Source organism: Kogia breviceps, chromosome 10 (assembly GCF_026419965.1).
Source record: "Kogia breviceps isolate mKogBre1 chromosome 10, mKogBre1 haplotype 1, whole genome shotgun sequence".
NCBI lineage: Eukaryota > Metazoa > Chordata > Mammalia > Artiodactyla > Physeteridae > Kogia > Kogia breviceps.
In genome coordinates, this window is record NC_081319.1 from 40,650,788 (window position 1) to 40,673,737 (window position 22,950).

Sequence of the window (22,950 nt, forward strand, 5' to 3'; positions counted from 1 at the left end):
TCCCTAACTCACCTTGTGAGTACCTGTTTGTTATTGATTATATGTATTATATATAATCTAGGAGAAAATGAACCTTTATCTTATTTTCCTTATGAATGACTTTTGATTAAAAGAATGCCAAGGGCTTCCATGGCAGTCCAGTGGTTAAGACTCCGTGCTTCTACTGCAGAGGGCATGGGTTTGATCCCTACTCGGGGAACTAAGATCCCACATGCCATGGGTTGTGACCAAAAAAAAAAATTTAAAAGAAATAAATAAATAAGAGAATGCCAAGTATGATGATAATAGCTGCATATAAATTGATCTTAATTACATAAAGCATTGTTGTGCTTTTGCATTGGAAGCAGAAAAACTTTTATTAGAAGGAAGAAGTTCATTAGGAAGTATTTTTATCTTTGCCTGGTGACCCTTAATTATAGACTTCCAGAAATCCTTGCCTCCTAAAATAAATCCATATCTATCACACTGTAATTACCTTTCCATGTCTTATCTTCATAGTGTTAATCTGTTGTCTGTTATACACATGTGACTTTGCAAACAGATGTCTCTTGTTTAAATTGTTTAGGGAAGGATGCTTTTACACACACAAAGCACATGGGTGTAATACAGAAAATCAAATAATAAATATTTTCTTGTGGTAAATTATCCATGATAGTTTGAGATTCTAAGTTTAGGTGTCAAAGCTAATTTCAGCTTTTCATAACAAAGCTGTAAGGAATCATTTAAAACCAGAATCAAAGATTTGGCATAAGAAGCCCAGTCAGGTTTTTTCACCTATTTAGACATGGTATATGCTTCTGGCTAATTTGCCTATTGCCACCAAATTGCAAATTGCCAGTATTTATAAATACTTACAGTTCTTGGCAGTCTGCTATTTAAAAGCACAACTTAGCCCATTTAAACTTGTAAATTCACCTTTCAATTTTTGTTTATCCAGCTGTGCTTATACAGGACTCTTTGAATAGTATACCCTTTTTACTCTGACGTAGCTAACTTCAAGCCTCTAGTCCTTTGCTTTACTTTTGTGGTAAGAAGTTTTGCTAGGTCTCTACCTTCTTTACACACTTGTTTTAAGTATTTTATGGCAGAAATGCTTGGGTACACTGTGGATGTGGAATCTGCTATGACTCAGAATCTCAGTTTTTCTCCTTTTTTATATGGCTTGTCTTACCTCTGAGTTCGGCTTCATAGGTTCTACTTGTCGCATAGCTGGGATCTCTAAAAAACTGATATTCAGGAAGTATATAACCATTGTCAGAGCCAGAGCCACCACACTTTGCTGAATTCTAGCTCAACTTAACCAGCCTTGTGGTCTGGGACAAATTCTAGTTGTGTGTGTGTGTGTTTTGTTTGTAATTTTCTTGGCCAGCGTGCCCCATGGCATGTGGGATCTTAGCTCCCTGACCAGGGATCAAACCTGCTCTACTTGTGTTGGAAGTACCGAGTCTTAACCACTAGACCGCCCGGGAAGTCCCATAGGACAAATTCTTTAACCCTCATCTATAAATAGAATAATAATAGATACTACCTTATAGAGAGATTGTGAGGATTAAATGCATTACCACACAGAAAGTGCTTAGACCTATGACTGGCACACAGTAAATGCTAGGTACATAGTAATGTAGTTAGGGAGACAGCCTGTGTAACCAAGTGTTATTTGCAAATTCTGTAGGCAACTAAGGATTATTGATTGACCTCTGTGACCAGGGTTGTACTTATTTTACTTCACACTATCTTCATCAGATTACTCTATTGTGCTTATTATATATAATGTTAGTAGACAGCTGTCTTGCATTTTAGGGATTCTTACTCTGAGTTACACTTATGACTGTAAATACTCAGTACATTATCACTATTTGTTGGTCTATTGTCTTAACTTTTTGTTGTATTTGGTTGAGGAATATGGAACTATTTGGCTGTATGAGTTACTGTTTCTGAAAGGATGTGTGTTCACCTTATGAATTTTGCCATTACTTTTTAGATACTTGGCATATCGAAATTTTATGATCGACACATACCGCCTAAATCCCCAGGAATATTTAACCAGCACTGCTTGTCGGAGGAACTTGACTGGAGATGTATGTGCTGTGATGAGGTAAAAATGTCTTGACTTTTTCTCAGATATTTCACTGCAGGTGGTTACTGATACATTGCTAATGTTTGGTTGACTAAACTGGATGTTTTCTTGGTTAATAAAATACCTAAAGCATCTTTTTAAAATTTTTACATTTTACATATTTTATTGTATGGTCTAATCATAAACTGACTGTAGATGGAGAGTGGGTTCGGGTGGGGAGTGGATAAGCTCTGTGCCCTAAATCTGTCTAAAGAAAAAACCAAAATGTAGGTCTCCTCCTGTGAGTTTGGTTTATGCGTGAGCTCATTCACCATGGACCTACATGAGCATTTGTTCCCTCATTTCTGTGATTGAAATGATTAGGCTTTATACTAGTTTTGGGGGTGTTATGTTCAACATTATTTTGAGTTTGTAGAAATTGTCCCTCAAACCAAAGTTGTCAGTTACTTTGTGATGGTCCATAGCCTACAAGAGAACACGTTTACTTAGGGGTTTTTTTCGTTTGTTTTTTAATGAAATGTAATGATGCTTATGAAGATGATGAGGTACATTCTCTAGATTTTAACTTTAAGAGCTTTATCCTTCAGGGTTCATGCCTTTTTAGAGCAGTGGGGGCTTGTTAATTACCAAGTGGATCCAGAAAGTCGACCCATGGCAATGGGACCTCCTCCGACTCCTCATTTCAATGTATTAGCTGATACCCCCTCTGGGCTTGTACCTCTACACCTTCGATCACCTCAGGTAAATTAGTGCAGCCTTCTTTTCAAGTCTGGGTGGTAATAGACAACCACTTCTAGCATTTATATTCAGGAATTACTATTATAGTCATATAATAGTGCTGTTTCTTAGCTGATAGTTTATGTTTGTTTGTTTTCATATGTTGTAAATTGTTTGAGTCCATAAGAGTATTTAGTTGTTTAAGATAATGCTCTCCCATTAATGCCAAGAATCTTTGCTTTATCCTTTTATAGATTTGCTTTCATAACTTATGGCTCCTTTATCACTTCTGCCATCGAAGACACTAATAAAGAAGCAGACTGTATAAATGTGTTAAATTGTTTAGAACTTCTTCCCCTTCCTAACATTTGGAAAGTGGACATCTATGCACACGTTCTTTTTTTTTCTTTTAATCTCTTCTATAGATTTTTAAAAAAATTTTATTTATTTTTGGCCGCGTTAGGTCTTCATTGCTGTGCTCTGGCTTCCTCTAGTTGCAGTGAGCAGGGGCTACTCTTTGTTGCGGTGCACGGGCTTATCGCATTGGCTTCTCTTGTTGCGCAGCATGGGCTCTAGGCACGCGGGCTTCAGTAGTTGTGACTAACAGGCTCTAGAGCACAGGCTCAGTAGTTGTGGTGCATGGGCTTAGTTGCTTCGTGGCATGTGAGATCTTCCCAGACCAGGGCTCGAGCCCGTGTCCTCTGCGTTGGCAGGTGGATTCTTAACCAGTGCGCGACCAGGGAAGTCCCTTGGAAAGATTATTATGTCAATCGGATTATGTATATCATTCAGTTGGAATAACATGAATCTAACCTATAAATTGCCCTCCACTGTGAAATATTAAAGAAGACTTGTCTGTTTTCTCTGTGACTTAAGAGAGGGAAAAAAAAAAAAAGTTTCTTACATGTTGAATTTTTGTTAGAAGTGTAGTGTAAGGTGTAGGTATTTATTTTTTTGTAGAATTTCTAGTGGTTTAAGTGCCAATATTAGACGTCCTTAAAAGCCTCTGTCCCCTTTACTTTGTAGAGGTTAATACAGCCATTTATCATTTATTTGACTCATAGGTTCCTGCTGCTCAGCAGATGTTAAATTTTCCTGAGAAGAACAAGGAAAAACCAATTGATTTGCAGAACTTTGGTCTTCGTACTGACGTTTACTCCAAGAAAACCTTAGCAAAGGTAAGGATTTTTCTATAGGACATATGGACTACAAACTAGCATGTGTTCTTTGTCCTTCTTCCTTCTAAGAAGCATCATTTTCCATAAGAAACGTTTTACTTTCTGTAGGGTAAGGAGGTGCTTTCTACTTAAATCTGATGACATTTTGTAATAGTCACTTATCTTACCTTTTCTTAGTATGGTTAGAAGATAGGTATTTAAAAATAACTGATTAATGTGTTAAAATGAGGGGGGAAAATGGAGAGTTTCAACAGAGAATGGGACTATATAAAAAGAATCAAATACCTTTTGAACAATTGAAAATATACTGAAATTAACCCATTGGATAGGTTTAACAGCAGGCTGGACACAGCAGAAGACAGGATTAGTGAACTCAGGTTAATAGATAAATTGAAACTGAAACAGTAAGAGAAAAAGAAATTGGTTGAAGTTGAGGGGACAGGACAAAGAGAAAAGAGTACAGAGACACATGAGATAGAGTCGAAAGAATTAATATTTATCATTAGAGACCTATGAGAAGAGAAAGAATGGTACAGAAGCAATACTTGAATATGTAAGGCCTAAAAATTTTCCATAAATAATGAAAAGATATCAACTCACAGAATAAGAGAGACTGAACATATCCAAGTTTGGATATAGAGAAAACCATACTCGGGCAATTGGTGCTTAACCTCTTTTTTTTTTTTTTTAAATTTATTTATTTTTGGCTGCATTGGGTCTTCGTTGCTGCAGGCAGGCTTTCTCTAGTTGAGGTGAGCGGGGGCTACTTTTTGTTGCAGTGCGTGGGCTTCTCATTGTGGTGGCTTCTCTTGTTGCGGAGCATGGGCTGTAGGCATGTAGGCTTCAGTAGTTGTGGCACATGGGCTCAGTAGTTGTGGCTCACGGCTCTAGAGCAGAGGCTCAGTGGTTGTGGCACACAGACTTAGCTGCTCCGCGACATGTGGGATCTTCCTGGACCAGAGCTCAAACCCGTGTTCCCTGCATTGGCAGGCAGATTCTTAACCACTGCACCACCAGGGAAGTCCTGGTGCTTAAACTCTTAAAGCTAACATCTTAAATCAGCCAAGGAGCAGTGGGGTTGGGGAAGGACACATTAAGTTCAGAGGCACAATGATAAAACTGATGTCTGACTTTCAACAGAAATGATAGAAACCAGAGGACAGTATAATAATATTTTTAAATGCTGAAAGGAAAATTGTCACTCTGAAATTCTGTATCTAGTAGAAATACCTTTCAAAATAGAAAGTGCAATAAAGGTGTTCACAGACATTCAAAAGGTGGAGCAGTTATCACTAGTTCACAATGTAAGGACACTAAAGGAAGTTCTTCAGGATGAAGGGTAATGATTCCAAGTGGAAGCACATGATGCTAGAGAAGGAATAAAGAGCATAGAGAAGTGTAAGTAAACAAACATTTTTGGGGGGGTTGTAACATGTAGAAATGACAAAAATAGCAGAAAGGCAGAAGAAGAATAAATTGAGTTAAACTGTTGTAAAAAGTTCTGAAATTGTTGAGGAAGATTGATTATAGGGTAAACTAATAATTTGATAAAGCATTTTGGGAGGGGACTGGATCTACATGGAAGAATAAAGAGTGCCAGAAGAGGTCAACATATGGGTCAGTATTAAAGACATTTCCCTTTTATTTTTAATTGTTTAAAAGGATAGTAGACTGTTTAAACCAAAAATAACAGTATGTATTTAGGTTCACAACATATTGAAGTTAAAGACCAAACATCACTCAAAGGACAAGAAAAGAAATTGGAAGTATACTGTATTAAAGTTCTTACACTATATGTGACAGTGCTAGAATATTATTTGAGAGTACACTGTGACAGTTTAGAGATGGATATTGTAAATCTTAGATTAACTATTTAAAGATGCATAACTAATAAGCCAGTAATGGAATAAAAACAATAATACTTCACAAAAATGTTACTCCACAAGAGGGAAGGAAACAAGAAAACAAGGAACACATGGGAAGAGTAGAAAATAGCAAGATGGAAGATTTACATCTGACCATAGGGATAGTAGTATTGAATTGAACATTAATGGTTTTAATATTCCAGTTCAGCAGCAGAGATTGTCAAATAGGATTTTAAAAAATCAGGGACAAACATGTATTGTCTACAAGAAACCCACTTTAAATACAAAGACACAGACTAAAAGAAAATGAGTGGGAAAAGGCATACCTTCTAAACAAAAGGAAGCCAGAATCACTATATTAATATTTATAAAAGTAGTGGAGGGCTTCCCTGGTGGCGCAGTGGTTAAGAGTCCGCCTGCCGATGCAAGGGACACGGGTTCGTGCCCTGGTCTGGGAGGATCCCACATGCCGCGGAGCGGCTGGGCCCGTGAGCCATGGCCACTGAGCCTGTGCGTCTAGAGCCTGTGCTTCGCAACTGGAGAGGCCACAACAGTGAGAGGCCCGCGTACCACACACACAAAAAAAGAATATGCTTAACAACTTCGTGGTAATATATTTGACACTTTGATGAAATGGGCAAATCCCTTGAAAGCAACAAAATATAAAAGTCGGGACTTCCTGGTGGTACAGTGGTTAAGACTCTGTGTTCCCAATGCAGGGGGCCCAGGTTCAAATCCCTTGTCAGGGAGCTAGATCACACATGCGTGCTGCAGCCAAGAGTTTGCATGCCACAACTAAGGAGCCTGCATGTTGCAACTTAGGAGCCTACAGGCCACTACCAAGGAGCCCGCCTGCCACAACTAAGACCCAGCGCAACCAAATAAATCAATATATTTTTTTGAACAACCAAGATATAAAAATCTTCCCAGGATAGAGATAACTTGACATATTAGGTTAAAAATAATGTCCTCTGAAGAAATCAGGTCCTCATGTCTGTAACTTGTAAATATTACCTTATATGGAAAAAGATTCTTTGCAGATGTGATTAAGCTAAAGATTTTTTTTTTGGGAGCACAGGCTCTGGACGCGCAGGCTCAGCAGCCATGGCTCACGGCCCAGCCGCTCCGAGGCATGTGGGATCTTCCCAGACCGGGGCACGAACCCGTGTCCCCTGCATCGGTAGGCGGATTCTCAACCACTGCGCCACCAGGGAAGCCCTAAGCTAAAGATTTTTAAGATGAGATAATCCTGTATTACTCTGGTGGGCTCTGAGTAACATCACATTTGTCGTTATAAGAGAAAAGTATAGAGATTTTACAGACAGGAGGAGGCTGTAAAATCCATGTGACCTTGGATGCAGATACTGGAATGAGGTGGCTACAAACCAAAGAACTCTGGTGCAACCACCAGAAGAAGGAAGAGACAAAGAATTTATCCTCCCCTAGAGCTGTTGTGAACCCAGAGGGAGCATTGCCCTGCTAACACCTTGATTTTGGTCCAGTCATAATGATTTTGAACTTCTAGTCTCCTGAGCTGTGAGAGGATAAAGTTTTGTTATTTTAAGCCACCAAGTTTGTGATAATTTTTTAGAGCAGCCACTAGAAATTATACACTTGAACCACCTTATTCAAGTGTATAATTTATACACTGTTATACAATATCTGTATGTAGTTAAACATCTTCCTAAAAACGAAACTCTATGCCCAGATGATTCTGCTGATGAATTTGTACCAAGCACTTACGGAAGAAATAATACCAATCTACACAAGCTCTTCCAGAAAGTAAAAGTGTAGAGAACACGATTATAGCTAATATGTACCCAATTATCCAACTTCTGGCTATACAGACCAGATAAATGGGTTTATAAAAGAATGTGTGAGAACATCCATAGCAGCCTTATCCAGGATAGCCAAAAACTGTAAATAATATAATGGGTAAATTGTGGTTTATTCAAACAATGTAATGCTACACAGAGATGAAATGTTTCACTTCTTCGTATAACAGTGAGGTTGAATCTACTTACCATAATATTAGACAAGAAGCCAGACCCATAAACTACATACTGAATGGTTTTGTTATTATAAAATTCAGATCCGCAGAAACTAGCCTACGATTGTAGAATTCAGAATAGTGTATATCAGTACTTTTGTGGTTTGTTAACAACTGGAAGTTAAAGGGTGGGGGGCTTTTGAGTATTGAGTGTTGTTACATGGGTGTATAAGTAGAATTGTAGTCACACTGTACACGTAAGATTTGTGTATTTTGTTGTACATATATTTTACCTCAATAAATACAAAAGAAAGAAATTCTAAAATCATGTAGAAACCCTGGCTCTGATGAAGTTACTCAAGTTGTAATCAAGAGGAGAAACATTAACTGACTTAAGCCAGTAGGAATGGGGAAAATCCTTTCTATACTTCGTGGCTGAGAAGTGGGGAATTGGTTGCTGTGGACCTACCCAGTAAATGTCATTCGTGTCTAGGTTATACAGATCTGCCCTATATTTGGGTCTTCTTTTTCAGAATTTAGATGAGATATTGATGAATTTTGTTCCACTCAGGGCTCTATATCTGATTGATGGTCACTTCTGATGTTTGTTCATTAAGAGTAGCCTTTGGGGGAATTCCCTGGCGGTCCAGTGGTTAGCACTCCATGCTCTCACTGCCAAGGGCCTGGGTTCCTGGTCGGGGAACTAAGATCCCACATGCTGCCAAAAACAAAATAAAAAAGAGTAGCCTTTGGTTCTCTTAAAGTAATCCTCAAGGAGTCTGAGCAGTGTATTGGGAGTTAAAGCTACATACATCTTTTCTTCCTCACAAAGGCATACTTTAGGCTTTTAATCCTGCAGTTCTTAGATTCCTCTTCTTATTCTGTATTTAAAGACTAGTTATTTTTAGTACATTTTTTGCAAATGCACAAATATTTCATAATGATATGGATTGAATATTATGGAGACCTAATAAATCATAATTTTTACCTGCAATGTGTAGCACAATCGTGCAGAAAGGTTAAGTCAAATGAATTGAGAAACTTTACTGACACAAAGAAATCATGGACTGTAGAATTTTTCTCTTCATTTCTTACATTGTAATCTCCCAAAATAGAATTTTCAGAGAAGGGATAATATGTTAGAATGTGTATTTTGAATTAGTAACATATGCGGCTAAAGAATAATGTCAAGTACATTACACAGCCACTCCTCTCCATGAATGGAGTAGAATCTGCAAATCAAGAAGTATGAATCAATTGATTTGGTTTTATACAATACAGACTTAGTTTCCTTATAAATAATAGAAATAAGTGGTCTAAGTAATCCATGTCTGATGTCTAAGTAGTCCATGAGTCCTTGGTAGATAGCAAGAAATCTTTGAAATAAGTCAGCCTTTCTGTTGGGAGCTTTGGTTCCTTATGTGTTTTATTCTTGTTACTCAGGGACTTACTTTGGTGGTTTGCAGAAAATAGTCTGCAGAACTTAGAAGGGAATCCTGATGAGCTCCATATTCAACCTTCAGGAATGAGTAAATAATTTCTGAATTTTTTTCTTCAGAGTAAAGGTGCTAGTGCTGGAAGAGAATGGACTGAACAGGAGACACTTCTACTGCTGGAGGTAAGCAGATTAGTGATGGAGCCCCTTTATTCATATGAGATGGGTGCTAAGTTTCTTTGACTAGCATTTAAAATATACCTTTGGAATTTATCCTGAAAATTTTCAATCCATGTAATGAGTTTTAATAGAACTTTCTTGGGCTGTTGCAGTTTAACTATCACACTGGAGGTGATGTGCTAGCTGTCAGTGGGGGAGATCAAGCCTGGATATGTGTTATTTTGGCTCAGGTTGGGTTCTTTTTGTTTTAAATCTGTTGCCAACAATTAAATATTGCAGATTTGCCAAAACAATCTAGATATCTAACTTTTCCTTCAAAATTAGAAGATCTGGCAACTCTGGGCCCTTATTCTCAGATAGCAATAATTAGCTGGCTGGCCTTGGGTAGCAGATGTTCCTTTGAAATGGGGCATTTCTTCATAGTCCGAATTTTCTTAACTTAGCCCTCCTCAGTCATTGTAGATTAGTTCCCTAATGCTTGTATGCATTTGAGTGTACAACCTCCATATTTCCCAAAAGGATTTCTGAGAAGTGGAAGAAGATACCTGCCATTGAAAAAATTATCTTGATTATGAAAGCAGAAGACTGTGATAAGCCCGTGATTATGCATCGTGTCTCTGTCAGTCAGCATATTGAATGCTTTTAAAATTTTGTTATGTCTTTAGAGTTTCTTGCAAATTCTTACAGAACTAGATCTCAGAATTATTTCTACTCTGAAGGGTAGGAAAAAGAGAGTATTTGGTTTCATATTTATCAACCATTTCCGAAGAAGGACCATTTGTCTTTAGTTATAGAACAACAATTGTTGGGGTAAAATGGAGACTTCATGACACTACTTAGTATTTGTGGATAGTATGTGTGGGAGCTGAATTAGGACCAAATGAGGAAGTTTATTGTTAAATATGTTAGGAATCCTTTTGCCTACATGGAACAGAAAATCTGAAGAGCAATACATTAAACCAAAAGAACTTTGGTTTTTTGTTCAACTAGATTTCTTCAGATAGGCAATTCCAAGATTCTTTCCACTGTTCAGTTACATCATCAGGTCCCTAGTTTTTCTGTTGTTTTGTTCTGCCTTCCTTAGCTGTCCACATTCTGTCTCTTTGTGTTCTGGTCACAGGAAAACTGGTAGTTAGTTCCAGACTTCTCATGCCTATTTAAAATATGAAGAGAATTGGAAAAGGCACCTGGGGACTTCTCTTCCTGGGCTCTTCTTGTGAGGAAAAGCTTTCCCAGAAGCCCCTCATCAGTGTTTCCTTTCTGTCTCACTGATTAAATGGGTCTGCATGTGATCCTGGGAAAACAAGTACATGGCTTTCTAGTTTCAATAGTGGGGTCAACCTGGAAGAAGTTGATGATTGCTCCTGGTAATTTACTGGCAGCATCTACACTAATTATAACTGTAACATTAGAGCAGTGAATTTATGGAGGAAGCGAGCTCCCTTTCACTAGAGTATTGCATCTGATCGAAACTTGTATATCATATAAAATAGGCAATTCAGAAATCAAGTATCAAATAAAAGATTAGACTAGGTCAGCAGTTCTCAAACTTTCTGGGCTCAAGAAGCACTTGTACTCTCAAAATTTTTATTGAGGACTCCAGAGTTTTAATTTATGTGACTTTATCAGTATTTTTTAAATTAAAAGTTAAACTGAGAAAAATATTTAATTCACTTAAAATAACAATGAACCCCTTTTGAGTTAACATAATTAACATTTTTATGAAAAATAGCTTTTGAAAAAAGATAGTGAGAAGTGTAACATTTATATATTTTAGCAAATCTACAATGTTTGGCTTACTAGAATACAGATGGATTTTCATATTTGCTTTTCTACCAGGTATGTTGTTTTAGTTTAAGTGTATTAGGAAAGTCTGGTATCACCTGGATATGTAGTTGGAGGCAGGAGAAGTATCTTAATGGCCTTTTCAGGTAATTATGAATATTCTTCTTTGATACAGGCATCTCCCTCCTTTTTTTTTTTTTTTTTTTTAAACAAATTGAAGGTTTGTGGAAACCCTGCAGTAAGCAAGTCTGTTGGTGCAATTTTTCCAACAGTATTTGCTCACCTTGTGTCTCTGTGTCACATTTTGGTAATCCTCACAATATTTCAAACTTTCTCATTATTATATTTGTTACAGTGATCTGTGATCAGTGGTCTTGAACGTTACTGTTGCAAAAAGACTACACACTGAAGGCTCAGATGATGGTTAGCATTTTTTAGTAACAAAGTATTTTTAAATTAAGGTACATACAGTGTTCTTTTTAAGACATATAATACTATTGCACACTTAGTAGATGACAGTATAGTGTAAACATAACTTTTATATGCGCTGGAAAACCAGAATATCCATGTGACTTGCTTTATTGCAGTATTCGCTTTATTTCAGTGGGCCAGAACTGAACCCTCAGTATCTCTGAGGTATGCTTGTGTTACATTAAAACTTGACCACTGTGGGCTTCCCTGGTGGCGCAGTGGTTGAGAGTCAGCCTGCCGATGTAGGGGACATGGGTTCATGCCCAAGTTCGGGAAGATCCCACATGCCACCGAGCGGCTAGGCCCGTGAGCCATGGCCGCTGAGCCTGTGTCTGGAGCCTGTGCTCCGCAACGGGAGAGGCCACAACAGTGAGAGGCCCACGTACCGCAAAAAAAAAAATACTTGACCACTGATAGTTTCTTAAAGGTTAGTTGCAGCATGGAATCCACTGGTCTCTCTTGCCCTAGTAATGGATCTTTTATCCATGTATGATTGCATAATGTCTTTCATTGATAAATTGGAAAATATTGGTTTACTGAATTATGCAGATCTTCCAAATGTTGATGCAGTTCATGATACAGTATGAAAAAATCTAATTTGATAATACTGTGACCAATCTCGTTAGAAAAGTCTTTTAGGGCTTCCCTGGTGGTGCAGTGGTTAAGAATCTGCCTGCCAATGCAGGGGACATGGGTTCGAGCCCTGGTCTGGGAAGATCCCACAATGCCGCGGAGCAACTAAGTCCGTGTGCCACAACTACTGAGCCTGCGTGCCTAGAGCCCGTGCTCCACAGCAAGAGAAGCCACCGCAATGAGAAGCCTGCGCACCGCAACGAATAGTAGCCCCCTTTCGCCACAACCAGAGAAAAGCCCGCGGGCAGCAACGAAGACCCAACGCAGCCTTTAAAAAAAAAAAAAAAAAGAACGAGCTTTCATGGCGGTTAAGTATTTTTCACATTTGTAATTTTCACTTAATCATTGGCGACAAACACCATCAGTTGTTTTCCTTGGAGTGACTTTTTAAAAAAGTCTTTATTGAATTTGTTACAGCACTGCTTCTGTTTTATGTTTTGGTTTTTTGGCCGCGAGGCATGTGGGATCTTAGCTCCCCGACCAGGGATCAAACCCATGCCCCCTGCATTGGAAGGCAAAGTCTTAACCACTGGACTGCCAGGGAAGTCCCTGGAGTGACATTTTTGAGAATCATTGTTTATTTTTGAGAAAAGGTCTGCCAGATATCTGTGTCTGTAAAACCATGGTGTGTTAGCAATTCGTTCTAGTGATGATATTCAGTGAAAAGAGTGGCTACTTGAACTTGAAACTCTATAACAAGTGCTTTTCCTTTAGACAGCCATCATGCTTTGAAAGTTGATATTTAGTCCTCTTGTGTACCTCCCATTTCATAACTGAATATTAAAAGCACATGGGCTAAGATATTTAGAGTCAATAAATTTAATAATTTTTACTGTTTCATCAAGGAAATGTTTAAGTTGGCTTATTTTGCTTCTGTAAGTATGCGGTGCTGAAGAATAAAATAACAAGACAGTATGGTGCCACTGCCTTGATTCATACTAAGGGGTCATACTAATTGCTTTTGTACCATTGAGGAAATGTCAATGTAATGAACAGACAGTAATGTCGTAGTATTATTCTGAAAATGATTTTGATCTTTCAGTTCCCGTGAAAGGGTCTGGTGCTCCATGAGTATCCAGACTACACTTTAGGATACTTTGGGCCTGGTGATGGCTCACATTTCTGCATTGCTTTAATTTCATTTTGAGTTATTCCAACAGTTGTGGTTCATTAAGAAGTTTTAGTGGTGTATTAACTCTTTCGTTTTCTTTTTTACACCCCTCTTGTACTTTTCCTTATTTTCTCTTAGTCTCTCTCTCTGTGTGTCTCTCTGGATCAAAATTCAAAAATATTTGTTCTGGGGGCTTCCCTGGTGGCGCAGTGGTTGAGAGTTCGCCTGCCGATGCAGGGGACACGGGTTCGTGCCCTGGTCCGGGAAGATCCCACATGCCGCAGAGCAGCTGGGCTCGTGAGCCATGGCCACTGAGCCTGCACGTCCAGAGCCTGTGTTCCGCAACGGGAGAGGCGACAACAGTGAGAGGCTCGCGTACCGCAAAAAAAAAAATTGTTCTTTTTGAGTTTTTACCACGATTTTAATTTGTTCTTATCTGCCCACTGAGAATCAGTGATATGCAAAGAGCTTCTTTTCTGAGCTCCTTTTTATTTATTTCAGTGCTGTCTTCTCTAGCCATTTGTGCTATGGCTGTTAATTTTAAAGTTCTCAGTATTTGTGGGGGAATGTATGGGATATGCTTTTGTATTGCTTGTTTAGAATCTATGGGCTCTAGGGAGAAATTCAGTTGTGTAACACTACCTGAAACAAAAGGCTCCTGTCAGTCAGCTCTTTTCCTTGCTGTACATTGATACTCAAAATTTTCTCCTCTACTTCATTAAGATTCGTGGATAGTAAATACAGAGTGGGGTCAGAATGGCTGAGCTACTGTTTAACCTGAGCATATTCAAGAAAACCACACAATAGTACATTTTCTCTCCTGCAGGTGGAACCTGTGCAGTGGTTGATTTTTCTTTTAAACATGCTGTTGAATCAACAGGGGTTGTCTGTGCTTACACAAAGAGAAATAAGACTTCCCAATAGCATTGTTAACCATTAACACCTTCTATTTTTATAGTTTATTGGTAATTAATAGCTTAAGAATATGAAGTCAGAAGAAAAATTTTTAATCGATTTATAACCAAAAACATGGTCAGTTTCTCCCTGATAAATCTGGAAGATTCATTAGGGTTTATTGTTGTCTGCCTACCCCCACCCTCACCAAAATCATACCATTTTATTGGACAAGTATATCACACAGGCAGCTTCCCAAATATTTAGGATTATTCTCGAGACCACCACTTTTTTTTTTTTTTAACCTATCCCATGCTTCTCTTTTTTTTTTTTTTTTTTTTTAAATTTTTTTTTTGGAGTATAATTGCTTTACAATGATGTGTTAGTTTCTGCTTTATAACAAAGTCAATCAGTTATATATACACATGTGTCCCTATATCTCTTCCCTCTTGCATCTCCCTCCCTCCCACCCTCCCTATCCCACCCCTCTAGGTGGTTACAAAGCACCGAGCTGATCTCCCTGTGCTATGCGGCCACTTCCCACTAGCTATCTATTTTACGTTTGGTAGTGTATATATGTCCATGCCACTCTCTCACTTTGTCCCAGCTTACCCTTCCCCTCCCTGTATCCTCAAGTCCATTCTCTAGTAGGTTTGTGGGTTTGTGTCTTTATTCCCATCTTGTCCCTAGGTTCTTCATGACTTTTTTTTTTGGATTCCATATATATGTGTTAGCATATGGTATTTGTTTTTCTCTTTCTGACTTACTTCACTCTGTATGACAGACTCTAGGTCCATCCACCTCACTACAGATAACTCAATTTTGTTTCTTTTTATGGCTGAGTAATATTCCATTGTATATATGTGCCACATCTTCTTTATCCATTCATCTATTGATGGACACTTAGGTTGTTTCCATGTCCTGGCTATTGTAAATAGTGCTGCAGTGAACATTGGGGTGCATGTGTCTTTTTGAATTATGGTTTTCTCAGGGTATATGCCCAGTAGTGGGATTGCTGGGTCGTATGGTAGTTCTATTCTTAGTTTTTTAAGGAACCTCCATACTGTTCTCCATAGTGGCTGTATCAGTTTACATGCCCACCAACAGTACAAGAGGGAGACCACCACTTTTATTAAAAATACTTTATTTGATATGGTTTCTTATCAAAGCACAGTTACTGTATGGAATGCTGCAGGTTATTGTTTTGGGTTGTGTTCAGTTTATTGTGTTACTACAAATATTGGGGGCATAATTTCAATTTTGTAAATAACCAAAGTGGAATCTATTCATTCGACAAGTGAATGCAGTTTGAAAAAGATATTTAATTGGTAGACATGCATAAGATCAAGAAGATGCAGTCATGTTTGAGTAAGATTTCATTTGTAAAATGTGTGAGGAATTTCAGGTGTTTTACCTGAAAATGCATCATCAGTATAAGAAGTCCTTACAGCAATTTGAAATGGCATTGATAGAATCACGGTGCCAGAAAGAAAGAAGAAATAGCACCATTCTATTCCATAGTGACTAAGGGGATTTTTAAAAAGAGGCTTTCACGATTTCTTTTCAGTCCACATCTGATTACAGTATTCTTCCTGGTCATTTGTCATTGTCCCTGGCTTTGAAATTGAGAAAACTTGAATCTGTGAGCTTGTTGGTTCTACCTGGTTAACTTGTCTTTCTCATGCCTGCTTTGCTTTCTCATGCTTTGTATTTATTATCCCTTAAGTAATTAATGACCATAAAATCTTGCACCTACAAAGAAAATCCATGATAGGTATTAATATTTGTTTATCTGTAGATGGGTTTCTAATTTTATGCTGGCCAGATTATAGAAACAATAGCCTTAGAAGGTATTCAGTAAGCAGCCTCAAAGATTTTTCTCGCAGTGTGCATGCACTTGACCTACTTTGCCTTGATATGCAACCCAAGAAATATTTTTTCCTGTGCAATTTTATTTATTTTTCATTGAAATATAGCTGATTTATAATATTGTGTTAGTTTCAGGTATACAACAAAGTGATTCAGTTACATATATAATTTTTCAGATTATTTTTATTACAAGACATTAAATATAGTTCCCTGTGCTATACAGTAAATCTTTGTTGCTTATCTTCCTGTGTAATTTTGAATTACACTTCAGATGAGTATGTCTTCCAGTTTAAAAAAAAAAATTGTCTTGAGGAAAGCCTTTTTAAAAAAAATACAGGGGGATTTTGTTTGTTTGTTTGGTTGGTTGGTTGGTTTTTTGGCCGCGCTACTTGGCTTTCAGGATCTTAATTCCCTGACCAGGGATTGAACCCGGTCCCTGACAGTGGAAGTGAAGAGTCCTAACCACTGGACCGCCAGGGAATTCCCCAGGTTGTTTTTTTGATGCTTGAAGCCATGCAAAAGTCAGTTTCCTTTCCTGCTTTAGTCCAGTTACCTGTGGTTAAATTGAGCACATTTTATTGGGTACTGTGTTTCAGGCACTGTGGCAGGTGCTGTAGATTGAGATGGCTAGGCCATAGTCTCTGCAGTTAAGGAATTCATAGTCTAATCTGTGACAGAAACTGCTTAAAACACAATTAGAGGTATGACTGGAGCATGAGAGGTACAGAGGAGTGGCTGCACAACTGGGCTGGGTGGATGAGATACAATGGACAGCTTCCTGGAGTGGGGTGCTGGTGTTGGTTCTAGTACATGATATATCCAGTGCAGAACAAACTGTATATAGGCACACTACTTAGGAACAGTGTTGTGAGATCTGGGTATTTCTGGAACATTAAAGAGTACAGAGGTGAGGTGGAAGAAGTAGCAGAGCCCTGGTCATGTTTGGCCTTAATTCAGTAAGATAATGATGAACACTGAAATAGTTTCAGGCAGGAGAGAGAGACGGTGTCCTGTGTCAAACACACTTCACTCTAGCAACAGGAAGAAGGATGAATTTAAGGGTAGAGAGACAGGCAATTCTGAGAATCCAAGTAAGCAGTGGTAAAGACCCCAGTGATGACAGGAGGAATGAAAGTGTTTTGTAGTGTAAAATGTCTCCTAATAACTTTTCTCTATATGTCACCTTTCTCCTGCTTCCCAGCTAGTTGGTCACCATGTTGTTTTGAAAACATCTCTTCAGTCTGCCCCTCTTATGTAATGCCAGTGCCTAGGCTCAGAACTTCACTGTTTCTCAGGCTTGTGCTCTGACTTGAATTTTGCATGACAGTTCCTTAGCTTTATTCTGGAAAAAAACCTTCCTGAACTTTCTTATTTTTCTCTGGCTGAAGGAAAATGAATAAAGAAAGAAACTTTTAAAAATAAGTTTGTTACGTAAATTAGATCGCTAGTGGGAAGCTGCCGCATAGCACAGGGAGATCACCTCTGTGCTTTGTGACCACCTAGAGGGGTTGGATAGGGAGGTTGGGAGAGAGGGTGATGCAAGAGGGAAAAGATATGGGAACATATGTATATGTATAACTGATTCACTTTGTTGTAAAGGAAAAACGAACACACTATTGTAAAACAGTTATACTCCAATAAAGATGTTTTAAAAAATAAAAAAAATAAAATAAAAAAATAAAAATAAGTTTGTTTGAAAAGGTTACGCTAGAACATGTCAAGAAAATCTCTACCCATAATCAGAAACTTACGACAGTCTCAGTTATATGTTTCTGGCCCCAGGGACTCTAATGAGATAGATTGATTTTTGTTTTTTTTACAATCTGTGTCTTTTTTCTAAGTAATTCCTTTTAGAACTACCCAAAGCCACAGACTGTCCAGAGGATACCCAGAATTAGCCTTGTTTTTCAAGGGATTTAATGAGTAAGGTGATTTCCTGGCTTGGGTTTTGTTTTGTTTTGTTTTGTTTTTGTTTTTTTGGTATGCGGGCTTCTCACTGTTGTGGCCTCTCCCGTTGCGGAGCACAGGCTCTGGTCGCGCAGGCTCAGTGGCCATGGCTCATGGGCCCATCTGCTCTGTGGCATGTGGGATCTTCCCGGACCGGGTCACAAACCTGTGTCCCCTGCATCGGCAGGCGGACTCTCAACCACTGCGCCACCAGGGAAGCCCGTGGCTTGGGTTTTTGAGGAGTCCTGTACCACTCCAGTGAGAAAGAAAGCCTGGAGCAGCAGTTGGAGTCCAGATTTAAGAATTCACTGAGGTGGGACTTCCCTGGCAGTCCAGTTGTTAAGACTCCATACTTCCAATGTAGGGGGTGTGGGTTTGATCCCTGTTCAAGGAACTATGATATCCCGCATGCCTCATGGCATGGCCAAAAAATAAAATTAAAATAAAAAATTAGAAAAGAATTCACTGAGGCAATAAACATGGAGAGAACCATCATCATGGTGAACTCATCTTAACACAGTATTAGCAAATCAGGCTCTGCAGTAGGGTTTTTAGCCATGCCACTATTAGGATTTTGGGCCAGATACCTTTTTTGTTGTGGGGTCTCTTATGTGCACTGTAGAATTTTTAACAGCATCCACGATCTCTACTCACTAGATGCCAGTAGCACCTCTCCAATTGTGTCAACCCAGAATATCTCCAGCCACTGCCAAATGTCCCTAAGGAGACACAATTGCTCCTGGTGGAGAGTTATGGCTGTAGATAGAACCATGTGAGAGTAGTAACTTTGGTAGCTACAGTAGCTCCCCAAGAGATTCTTTTACCCAATTCATTCCTTGACTTTCTCAGCACTACCTATTTGTGGCTTCCTTCATGCCATTCTAGCCCTCTCCCCCTTGGAGAATGCTTTTACTGTTTTTGTTGGAGTTTTCCAGCATTTTCTCTGAAAAGTTAAAAATTTTTAAACTAGAAATGTGTGTACTCTATGAATTTTAGCATCACTTTTGTGATTTTTAACAAAAAAAATGTTTGAATGGGATTGTGTTGAATTTGTAGTTCAATTTGGAGAGAATTGATATCTTAACAATATTGAGACTTCTAATTAATGAACACAGCATATCTCTTTGTTTATTTAGGTCTTTGATTTCTCAGGATGTTTTATTTTTTCCAGCATATTGGTCTTATACATTCTTCATTATGTTTTTTCCTAAGTATTTCATTTTCGTGCTATTTTATTTTTTATTTTGTAACTTATTTTTATTTTTTTGTGGTACGTGGGCCTCTCACTGTTGTGGCCTCTCCTGTTGCAGAGCACAGGCTCTGGACACACAGGCTCAGTGGCCATGGCTCACAGGCCCAGCCGCTCCGCGGCATGTAGGATCTTCCCAGACCAGGGTACGAACCCGTGTCCCCTGCATCGGCAGGCGGATTCTCAACCACTGAGCGCCACCAGGGAAGCCCTGTGCTATTTTAAATACTTTCTTCCAATTAAAATATTTTCATTGCTAGTAAATATAGAAATATAATTGAGTTTTTCTATTATCCTTTTAACTGGTGACCTTGCTAAACTTTTTAGTTTAATAACTTTTTTTGTAGATTCTGTAGGATTTCCTATATAAACAATCATGTGTGTATTAATAAAAACCACTTGTTCTTCCTTTATAATATGCATGCCTTTTATTTATTTTTCTTGACTGAGAATTTAATATAATAATGAAAGCAATCATAGCTACCTATTTTCCTATGAACAGTATAACCATTTTCGTTATTGTTTTTAAAGTCTAACTAAAGAAGAGTCACAGGCTTCTGATGTCATTAAATACTTCCTTGTTACCTGATATTAAAACTCCTGTTTTTTTCCATTATAGGCTCTGGAGATGTATAAGGATGATTGGAACAAAGTGTCAGAACATGTTGGAAGTCGCACGCAGGATGAGTGCATCCTCCACTTTTTGAGGCTTCCCATTGAGGACCCATACCTTGAGAATTCTGATGCTTCCCTGGGGCCCCTGGCCTACCAGCCTGTCCCCTTCAGTCAGTCAGGAAACCCAGTCATGAGCACTGTTGCTTTTTTGGCATCTGTGGTGGATCCTCGTGTGGCATCTGCTGCAGCCAGAGCGGCTTTGGGTATGAACTTTCTTAAGCCATCTCACCAGAGTAACAATTTCAGATAATGGTTTAATACTTCCTTCCATGCAAATTTTATCTCAGATTTAAGTGTTATCGGCTGTTACATTCATTTCAGTTATGTAAATAACAAAAAAAAATCAAATATTACCCCTTGAAGATACCATGTTGTATTTGAAGTATTATAACATTTTAAACTAAAACACTTAAAATATAATAATTTTCAAACTAAGAGCATTTATTAAGAATTTAGAGGGACAAAACAGGTTTTTAATGGTATGTTTTGTGATTCATTAAGAACTTGATATAATTGGCAAAAAGGAGTCATTTAACATTCTTGGATTACATTACTTCTAATTAGAATTTTCTCATACCATAGAACTCTTTCTTGACTTTCTGGTTGTTTTATCCTTATTGTTGTCTTGATTAAAAGCCAGCAGAGTTAGATGAAATTTGGACAGCAATTTTTTATTCATTTTTATTATTTTAAAAAAATTTATTTAGTTTTGGCCGCACCTTGTGGCATGTGGGATCTTAGTTTCCCGACCAGGGATCAAACCAAGGCCCCCTGCAGTGGAAGCATGGAGTCTTAATCACTGGACTGCCAGGGCAGTCCCTGGATAGCAGTTTTGATTGTTACTAATAGAAATTTAAAGATCTCCTGTTTATATAGTAAGACACTGTGACGTGTAAGGTAAAACATAGAGCCATAGAATTTCATTACTGTACATGTTTATCTCCTTTGGCCCTCTTGATTTGCTGGGGTAGATCAGATCGAGTCTCCAGAAAGGTCACTAGGTTACACACGATACACTAATGTTGTGTCACATTACCTAGTTTTCATTGAAGCAAATATTTATGCAAAACCAGATCACTGTTCCATTTTTATTCTTAAACAGAAGAGTTTTCTCGAGTCCGGGAGGAGGTACCACTGGAATTGGTGGAAGCTCACGTCAAAAAAGTACAAGAAGCAGCACGAGCCTCTGGGAAAGTGGATCCCACCTATGGGTTGGAGAGCAGCTGCATTGCAGGCACAGGGCCAGATGAGCCAGAGAAGCTTGGTGAGTCACTGCTGACCCCAAGGACAGGGATAATAGGTGTTGTATTTTCCTATCAGCTTGCTAGAATAATTGGATCTGCTTGCACTTAAGAGTGAGTACAATGATCAGTAGAAACTTGCATCATAAAAAATTAATGTATGATTTTTTTATCTCTTCCTTTTATGATAGATTTTTTTGTTTTGTTTTGTTTTTGTTTTTGTTTTTTGCGGTACGCGGGCCTCTCACTGTTGTGGCCTCTCCCGTTGTGGAGCACAGGCTCTGGACACGCAGGCTCAGCGGCCATGGCTCACGGGCCTAGCCGCTCCGTGGCATGTGGGATCTTCCTGGACCAGGGCATGAACATGTGTCCCCTGCATTGGCAGGAGGACTCTCAACCACTGCTCCACCAGGGAAGCCCTAGAATTTTAAAAATTGTCTGATAACCGTTTTTGTTTTTGTTTTATTTTTGGCTGTGTTGGGTCTTCGTTGCTGCGTGCAGGCTTTCTCTAGTTGTGGCTAGCGGAGGCTACTCTTCATTGTGGCGTGCGGGCTTCTCATTGCGGTGGCTTCTCTTGTTGCGGAGCATGGGCTCTAGGTGCGTGGGCTTCAGTAGTGGCAGCATACGGGCCCTAGAGCATGCGGGCCTCAGTAGTTGTGGTGCACGGGCTTAGTTGCTCCACAGCATGTGGCCTTTTCCCGGACCAGGGATTGAACCCATTTCCCCTGCATTGGCAGACGGATTCTTAACCACTGTGCCACCAGGGAAGTCCCCTCATAACTGTTAATAATATCAGAGTTGTGAGGTATATGATGCCTGTTTTTAGATCTTGGTTTTGAGCATATAGACATAAGAATTTGGAAAGGACTTTTGTGGTTATTTTAATTTATATGTTGCTGAGTAGGTTTAAGTTTATTGTTGTTATGGGTGATTTTTAAATTGAAATAAAATTCATATAAAATTCTTCATTTTAATCACTTAAATGTATATAATCCAGTGGCTTCTAGTAAATTCACAATATTGTTCATTCATCACCACTATCTAATTCCAGAACATTTTTGTCACCCCCAAAAAAAAACCCCATACCAATTAAGCAGTCACTTTCCATTTTTTCTCTCCTTATCTCTGTTGACCATTACTCTGCTTTCTGTCTCTATGGATTTGCCTATTCTAGATATTTCCTATAAATGAAATCATACTATGTGTGGCCTTTTGTATCTGACTTCTTTCAGGTAGCATAGTGTTTTCAAAGTTCATCCATGGTATAGTGTAATTCAGTACTATGCTGAATAATATACTTGGGTGGATATACCACATTTTACTAATCTGTTCATCAGTTCATGGATATTTGTATTGTTTCCACTTTTTTGTTCTTTTGAATAATGCTGTTATGAACATTCCTGTACAGGTTACTTGGTGATTTTCTGCTTCTTGGGTATGTAGGAGTGGAACTACTGGATCATGTGGTAATTCTTTAACTTTTTGAGGAACTATCCAGCTGTTTTCACAGTGGTTTTACCATTTTGTTTCCACTAGGAATATATGAAGGTTCCGATTTCTCCACATCCTTGCCAACACTTGTTTTCCCCTTCCCTTTTAAAAAAAATACCCAGCCTAGGTGTATGTGAAGTAG

General features: G+C 38.6%; 1 protein-coding gene across 3 annotated transcripts in view; it reads left to right on the forward strand.

The window, feature by feature from the left end:
- Positions 1-22,950, forward strand: part of SMARCC1 (SWI/SNF related, matrix associated, actin dependent regulator of chromatin subfamily c member 1) — a 182,131-nt gene that overhangs the window by 91,052 nt on the left and 68,129 nt on the right. For all 3 annotated transcript variants that reach the window (XM_059076999.2, XM_059077001.2, XM_067044362.1), the window contains 6 exons: positions 1,982-2,095; positions 2,665-2,818; positions 3,859-3,972; positions 9,386-9,445; positions 20,021-20,279; positions 21,179-21,340. In XM_059076999.2, the coding sequence (XP_058932982.1) occupies positions 1,982-2,095; positions 2,665-2,818; positions 3,859-3,972; positions 9,386-9,445; positions 20,021-20,279; positions 21,179-21,340 (863 nt within the window). The remainder of the gene's footprint in view (positions 1-1,981; positions 2,096-2,664; positions 2,819-3,858; positions 3,973-9,385; positions 9,446-20,020; positions 20,280-21,178; positions 21,341-22,950) is intronic.